The sequence below is a fragment of the Curcuma longa genome, chromosome 6, assembly GCF_044706935.1.
Source record: "Curcuma longa cultivar G26 ecotype Majalengka, Jawa Barat chromosome 6, ITB_CL_G26_1.1, whole genome shotgun sequence".
Lineage (NCBI taxonomy): Eukaryota > Viridiplantae > Streptophyta > Magnoliopsida > Zingiberales > Zingiberaceae > Curcuma > Curcuma longa.
The window spans coordinates 7460356-7468402 of NC_133866.1; the positions used below are offsets into that span (position 1 = coordinate 7460356).

Consider the following 8047-nt stretch of genomic DNA (forward strand, 5'->3'; position numbering starts at 1 on the left):
ATATATATATACGAAACGGCTATCCTGACACCGTCGTCCTGAGCACCCGTGAGCACCGAAATCCAGCCGTTCATCCGATCGCGCGTTCAATCTCAGCCGTCCTCTCCCGTCCGACCACCGTCGGCCGCCGGACCGGGCCCGTTGGAACCGCAACTCGCCGGCGGTCCGGCGGTGGCTGGGGATTCCGGCCGCGAGATTTGGCCGGAATCCGGCCGGATTTTCGGCCGGAATCGGCCAACGGCTGTTGTCCGATTCCGGCCGAAATCGGCCGGATTCCGGCCAATCGCGAGGCCGGAACCGGCCGCGGTCGACGCGCCCCGCCGAGGCGCGTCGACCGCGGCCGGTCTCGGCCGTGATTTGGCCGAGATCCGGCCGAATGCCGGCCGACAGTGGCGCCAGGCACTGTTGCCTTGTTTCGGCCGGAATTCCGGCCGGATTCCGGCCCAATCCGGCCGAACTCGAACATATATATATATATATATCAATAAAGATAACAAATGATATACAGTCTCTACAAATGATACATAAGGAAAAGGAATGATACATAAGAAAAAAGGTCATACTATTTAACAGGTAATAGGAATCATGTGAATTCAAACAATGCATGTCATGTCATATAATGCAACAGTCATATATCAAACAAATGCAACAGTCACATACAAAGATGCTGTAAACAATAATGCAGTAAAATAATCTACCAACAAATACATACACATATGTTACATATATCACAGTCAACATGCATGGTCACTATCTGTACTTGTCATCCCAAGACACCCACACAGGCAGTGCACTGGGGCGCCAAACAAGATAACTGCACACACTCCACAACAATCCACTACACGTGAGTGGGGAGTGGAAAAAATATCACAGGGGAGCTATCTCATGGCTGTCTGGTCACTGTCTGCACTCAACATTCCTAGACACCCACACTGTGTAGTAAATTGGGGTGTGATGCACGATAGGAAACATCCACTCCTACAACAGACCAACTACACGCAAGGGGGAGGGGCAGTATTCCAGGAGGGTTAGTCCTGGTAGCACCCAGATAGGCAGTGCTATAATGATCGCACCCACACAGGCAGTGCTACAATGATCGCACCCACATAGGCAGTGCTACAACGATCGTACTATACTACTATCAACAATGGTCTTAGTGAGAGCCAACAATAACATGCTATGATGTTATGATGCTCAGCTCAACTAATAATGACTATAATTACTCAGGTATCAGCAACATAGAATCAAGATACATCATCAAAGGTTTATGATACATAATTGAGACTGTATTGACATCAAATAGATTGTATCAAAGGTCAACAGACATGTATCAAGCAACTAGTGAATCTTGGATATTAACAAGATAACTAACAAGTGAAACAAGGATAGCAATAAGATAACTAGCATGTGTAAGAAGGACAACAATAGGATAATCAATACCGGATAATAAATCATGCACTAAATAAGATCTGTATTGACCAAAACACAGGAGTACTCACCTGATCTGACGACCATCAATAACAGAACCCTCAGAAAATATAAAAACTCCGTATATAATAGGGTCACCAGTCACAGTCCTGCAATTATTAATATGACAACACTAAATACACTATTTTATAAATTTACAATTAAGTAAATCCTAACCCAAATTTTTAGGTTAATCTAACCCATCCTAATTAACCTAACCCAGAATTAAACCAATCTAACTATGATTCAATCCACATTAGAATCCAATTGGATCCAATTAACCTCACTTATCTTTTAAATCCAATTTAGCTAAGGTACAAATAGGGGCCGAAAGAATTGATTGCACAAAACACATCGATATGTGTCAATATATATGATACATTATGGTATCTAAGAAGTTACAAGCAGAGCACTAGCATGATGTGGTAAGTTTTGAAATACGTGTCAAAGACTTCATACTATTAAAATAATAAATCTCTAGTAGTAAAAATTTCATTGATTATGGAGAATTATGCGGGTCCTTTAATTAAAAAGGTCTGTAGAAAGAGATCAAATATATTGCATGTCTAGGGGAATAGATGTAAAATACCGAAAGATTAGAGGTTTATTCGTAAATAAATTAATCCTAAAATTTAAGAGATTAATTAATTAAACCCTAAGATATCTAAAAGGGTTAAAGGGTTAATAACATTAATGGGCTATTGGCTTAATGGACCTCTGGGTTAAAACCGTGATTCCCTTCTCAGCCACGCGATTTTATCCTCTGTTCACCTTCAACGCTCCTCTGTTCGTGCTTCTCGCCGCCGCGCCCGGAGTGGTGGAGCTGCCAAAGCGGTGCTGGAGCGGAGGAAGAGCCGGCGACCGGAGGTGGAGTCGATTGGGGGTTTGCCTTCTTACCAAGGTGGAGTGTCGGCTTGGTGGCGGTTACGATCCGGAGGAAGAGGAATCTGACCGGTAAGGGGAAAGTAAGTTGAGATCTCTTGCTTTTAGGTTTTCTTGAGCTTAGATCTAGTGTTGCCGGATTTGCAGAGTTTGGTTTTGAATCAGGGGTTGATTTCCAACCGCAAGGAAGAATTGAATCGAAGGTGTTCTAGGGCAAAGGAACTAGATCTAGAGGTAAGTCTTCTTGATTCTGATCTAGATGTCTTCGATTAGTTATGGATTTTGGATCTTGATTGATCTTCTTTCCACCGCTTGAACCAGTGAACTGATTCGGCTGAAGTTTTGGTGGATGGTGGTAGTAGGGTGAGGAGGAAGAACCGAAGCTGGATTGGGGTTATTAGTCTAACAGAGGTGAGTTTTTCTCTGATTTGATTTGGTTATAGTTTAAGGTTAATGTAGGAAGCTTCTTATGTATTAATCAGGAATTAATGTAGGATTAAGGATGGTTGGTGTTGATACTCATGATTGTTGTTTCATTACTGTTGGATGCTGGGGTTGAGGTTGATCTTGGATCAGAAGGTTAGGATGGGTTAAAGTTGTTGGATGAATCAGATTTATTGGGTTTGACCTATGTTAAGGAAGGATTGTGTTCCGGTTAATTAAATTGTGGTTAAGTGGCGTTTAACCGTGGGATTAGGTTAAATTAGATGGGTTGAATTAAACTATAGAGTTTAATTACTGTAAGTTTGATACGATGTCATTTTAGGGAATGATATATTGTTGTCTTATTTCAGGACCTTGATTGATTTGTGGTCCTATATTTCTGGGGGTTCTTTATCGACGACCGTCAGATCAGGTGAGTACCCTGTACTTGGTCAATACAGGAGTTCTTTTTCTATGCATGTATTGTTGCTTTTCTACCTATTCTGTTGATATCCATGCTTTATAGATAGTATTTAGTTGATACTCTTGATAATCACTGCTTGATACCTGTTGTTTGATCTTATGATGATCTATTTGATATCATGCTGATACCCTTGTTTTCAGTAGAATTTATCCAGTTAGTACTCATCTGATTCGTTGTTTGTTACTTGTTGTATGATCTCTATCTGATCTATTCCTGACTAGAATAATCTTAACCATGGTATCATTGACCTATGTTGACCCCTGCTGATTCCTGTTGAGCATGCTAATTAAATTAGTTATTACATGTTGAGATGATCATCATACATCCATAACTAGTTGTAGGTATTGTTTGTTGTTGGCTCTTACCTGATATCGTGTTGTCGTGTCACATAGGTAAGAGGTTGCACTATAGTTGGGTGTGACCAGGACTGGCTACATTGCCCTCCTGCTATATTGTCACTCCCCACTTATTTTTAGTGGTCAGTTGTTGGAGTTTGAGCAGTATGTCCTGTTGTGCGTCCCATTTCATTGCCGAGAGGAGTGACTGGGAACGACGAGTGCAGATAGTGACTAGTATTTTGATTGTGATGGTTGATGCATATTACATGCATTTGTTGTTAGATTATTACATAGCTTACTTTATTCATATGCTTGTGGATTATTGCACTTATTTGCTATGATTGTTGCACTTGTATGACATTATATACATGTTTACATGTACTTGATATCTATACCTGTTGCATAGTTTGATCTTTTCGTATCGTCTCAGTTGATATACCATGTTTGATTACTTGATACATGATATCTCGTATACCTGCTACCATGTATATGTTATTCTTTTATACATGTTTATCCTAGTTACTATGTCCTTGTTATTCTTTTTGATATCTCTACATGCACTATTTTCTGTACCCATTGAGCATCTAATGCTCACTACCCAAACTCTGGGGTTACTTTATTTTCTCCCCAGGTAGCAGATAGGTTACTTGAAGCTTGGAGATCCGGCCGACTGCATCCATCTCACTTCAGGAGATTTTCTTTAGTATGGTTGGTTTATTCGGAGTTTATTTGCATTCGATATGGTTGCATGGATTTTATTCATGGACTTGGAGTGTATTCGTGGATTCCGGATTTGTTTTGGTGGATGTATGTTTTGTTTGGTTGCATTTCCGCTTAGTATGTGTTTTTCTTTTGTGGCATATTTGTTGAACTGTGCGTGTGATAGTTGTTATGTGGCCGTGTAGGCCTTATCTTGCATGTGTAGTGTATCTGTGATGTCTATTGGACGAGTTGCCCTTATTTCAGCCGCCTGTGGCTGTGTATTGTTGTTTGTATTCAGGAAGGTCATTGTTACAGGGGAGATACTGCCGAAATTTTTCGGATGGCCTCCCGGGACGTAACAATTTAGTGGTATCAGAGTCTAGGTTCATTTAGGTTAGGTTTCTATTGGATTTTCGTTGCATTCACGGTTGCATTTGCGTCCGTTTCTGGTTTTCGTTGGATTTATCATTGCGTTTGTGTCCGTTTTCGTTGTCGGACGGATTTGTCGTCGGATTTATCGCGTATTCGTAGTCTTCGGAGTTTAATTTCATCTGTAGTTTATTAGGCTTATGTTTATTTCCGAGTTTGTGGTCGTATTCGTTTTATCGGATTGTGGTTACTTGACATAGGTTGTGAGATGGACAGTCAGCGGGACGAACTCTCCAAGCAAATTGTAAGTAAAGTTTCTAGTACAGTTATTTCTTGTTCTAGAAATTTATAGTAGTTGTATATTACCAGGTGTTATCATGGCCCTTGAAAATCGTGGACGTGATCGGCTATGAAGACGACCCGTTACCCCAATTGAGCCAGAGGTCAGTCAATTCACTAGAAATGAAAATGTCTAAATGAGCATTGTTTTATCTTAGTCGGTCTTGATGCAGTACAAAGGCAAAGGCCTTCTTGACGCCTTTGTGATTAGCCATCGTTCGTGATTTTGACGCCTACCGGGGCTAAAAGGCCTTCTGTTCTAATGATGATTTTATTGTTATTATTTTATGTTTTTTATAATTTAGATATTTAATTTTTTGAATCAATTAATTCTAGAGATAGACGATCGATTCGGTTTCATAAAATTTTTTTATCGACTATTAGGATAAATCGAAAAATACAAAATGACACGTCACTCCGTAGTTAACGTTTTAAAATTTTCTTCCAACTAGAGGAAATTAATCTATTCTACGTTGCAATTAACATATGAGGAGGTAAATAAGGAAACTACAGTTAGTCACTACGAAGGAGGGCATTGCCTCGGCTTCGTCGAGATTCGACGACCCTTATCCACTTCAATAAGTATATCCCGTATTAATCAATTCAGTCATGCTCCAGGGCCGAAATACCTTATCATTGTATCTTAATCCGGGAGCACTAATGATGGTTTCATTAGCTCTTATATACAGTAGTTCAATTTAGTGTCTTATTGGAGAATTAAAGTAAATAAGCATAGATCATATTACATTTATTATGAAAATAAATAGAATTGTGAAAATAAATAGAGGATCGGCAACATGTTTGGATATCAACAAGAAGATCAGTCACTTGGTTCAACACCACCATTTCCTATCAGAACTCCCATGTACCTACAAATATCACCATCACAAAAAACAGTAGCAGCGCAATCATTAGTGATTAGCCATGCTTTTATGATAATCAAAATTAGACGTACGCTATAGTATAATTTTATTATGACTAATTCAGTTGATTATTACCTGCCCAACATCATGAGAGTAGCTTGAGGATTAGTTCCTGGGGAGAAACTGAAGGTGGATCCATCAATCACCCTCAGCCCATCCACGCCGATCACTCTGTACTCATGGTCGACCACCTTCCCTACTTCACACCCGCCATGAAAATGGTAAATGGTGAGCACGAGGTCCCTGCAGTATTGCTCCAACGAAGTGGCGTCTTGCGCACTTCTTGCTCTGTTATTGACGACTAAGCTTGCAGTGAGAGCCTGCAAGTACTCCACCGTTTGATTGGGATATCTGAATTTGGACAACGCTTGGGTATCGATCACTCTCATGACCGTCTGCAATGCCTCCACGCATGTTCTAAGATCGTCAGGCTCCGCGAAGTAGTTGTAAGTTACTGATGGATTGTCCTCTGGGTCGAGATTCTTTAGACGAAGATATCCTCGGGAGAGAGGCTTTGCCAATTTCTCAACTATTACGGCGCCGCCTTGGAGGGAGTTGCCTCCCAAAAGCGCTGCGATTAAGGAGCCCGTCAAGGACTCCATGTAGTAGCCCGGCCGGATTCCGACGACTTGAGCCGAAGTGATAGTCAGTGGCTCCGGCGAAGGCACGGCGAAGATGTTCAACGGGTTGTCGGCAATGCCATGGCCGACAATCGGCTGGTCCAGGACCACCTCGATGCCGAAGGACTTGAGGTGGTCCGCGGGGCCAACGCCGCTCAACATGAGCAATTGCGGGCTACCGAGAGCGCCGGCTGACAGTATGATTTCGCCTGCGGAGAAGCCCTTGAGGTGGGCCTCGTGGATGTTGCCGGCTTCGTCCTTGTACACTACTCCGTACGCCTGCAGGTTTTTATGCTGGCCGGTAACGTTCCTGAACAAGATCCTCTGCGCCGTGGCGCGCAAGAGCACGGTGATCCTGGCGGGGTCGGCGTACTTGAGCAGATCGGCGGCGGTGTGGCGATGGCCGGTTGGGTCGAACGTGGTCCCCCCGACCTTGGTGCCGTCCAAGTGCTCGTAGGTGAAGCCGTTATCAGGGGTGACTCCGGCCTCCAGAAGCCCTGCCCTGAAGGCCGAAGTCCACTCCGTCAGCTGAGGCCGGAAAACCAACTCTCGCTCCACCCACCGGAACGACTGGTCGGCCAGCTTCGGGTTCAATCCCATATCCATCACCTCCAGGCGGCTGGCGCGAGAGTAGAAACCGGCGTTGATGCAGGTGCCGCCGCCGAGGCAACGAGCTCGTGTATTGATGACGCCGTCCTCGGAGACGAAGCGCTGCGCCGGCGAGGTCGGGGTGAGGTAGGCGAGGTTCTCGACGAAAGAGGCGAGGTTGGAAACGTTGGGATTCCCGTAAGGCGATCCGCCTCTTTCCAGCACCAACACGTCGAACCTCTCCGAGAGGGTGGCGGCCAAGGGGCAACCAGCTGTCCCGCCGCCGACGATGATATAGTCGTGGTACGACACCCGTGGAGCATCTGCCGCATTCTTCACGAACCCATACGGTGGCGCTGTTCACAAAAACCATGCATATACAACTAATTACGATATATAGTTAACATGGATTAAAAGGGCTCTTAATCATAAAAAAAGTATTGATCAATTAAGAAAAGAAGAAACATTACAGTTCTGAGCATAGCAGAAGCCACTGAAGCAGAAAAAGATAATAATTGCAGCAGCAGCAACAGAAGTGAGCTTTCTTTTACTTTCCGACTCCATGATTCACTAAATGCACTTAGTTAATTAACAGCTTCTGCAATGCAGTGCATGTATTGGATTGATCCTTCAACTTTATATAAGCTAAGAATGACAGCCATAATTGACTAAGATAATAGTTAAGAAATACGTACTTCGAATAAAATATGATTAAATATATGTTAGTTACGTTTAAGACCATTACTATAAGGTTTCGCGTGGGGAGACTATAACTTCCAGATGAAGATAAATAAAATAAGAAATATAGAAAAAGGAATAGGTCAATAAGATTAAAAAAATAAAAACAGAATCTGAGGTCATTAATATTGACCCTGCTGGTTGTTAAACGTAATTGCTGATCTATATAGTACG

General features: G+C 42.7%; 1 protein-coding gene and 1 long non-coding RNA gene across 3 annotated transcripts; one reads left to right on the plus strand and one right to left on the minus strand.

The window, feature by feature from the left end:
* The first annotated feature begins 2243 nt into the window (after positions 1 to 2243).
* Positions 2244 to 4673, plus strand: LOC141831189 (uncharacterized). Of its 2 annotated transcripts, XR_012602017.1 has the most exons (5): positions 2244 to 2421; positions 2497 to 2583; positions 2671 to 2760; positions 3144 to 3205; positions 4226 to 4673. It is a non-coding gene; the product is annotated as an uncharacterized LOC141831189 (long non-coding RNA). The 2 variants fall into 2 exon arrangements; XR_012602016.1 differs by lacking the exons at positions 3144 to 3205; positions 4226 to 4673 and adding an exon at positions 2844 to 3117.
* Positions 4674 to 5793: 1120 nt separating this feature from the next.
* On the minus strand, positions 5794 to 7699 carry LOC141830927 (protein HOTHEAD-like). Its single transcript, XM_074718375.1, has 3 exons — positions 7606 to 7699; positions 6003 to 7491; positions 5794 to 5873 (listed from the first exon to the last, which is right to left on the minus strand). The coding sequence occupies exons 1-3, from the start codon at positions 7697 to 7699 to the stop codon at positions 5825 to 5827; spliced, it is 1632 nt and encodes a 543-aa protein (XP_074574476.1). The 3' UTR covers positions 5794 to 5824.
* Positions 7700 to 8047: the final 348 nt, after the last annotated feature.

What these genes read in the sequence shown, in the direction of transcription:
- LOC141830927 (XM_074718375.1), bottom strand. Translation starts at nt 7,699, where the DNA reads ATGGAGTCGGAAAGTAAAAGAAAGCTCACTTCTGTTGCTGCTGCTGCA. An exon ending in CTTCTGCTATGCTCAGAACT is followed by an intron (nt 7,492 to 7,605) that starts GTAATGTTTCTT and finishes TTTTGTGAACAG; the next exon opens with CGCCACCGTATGGGTTCGTG. An exon ending in ACTCTCATGATGTTGGGCAG is followed by an intron (nt 5,874 to 6,002) that starts GTAATAATCAAC and finishes TGATATTTGTAG; the next exon opens with GTACATGGGAGTTCTGATAG.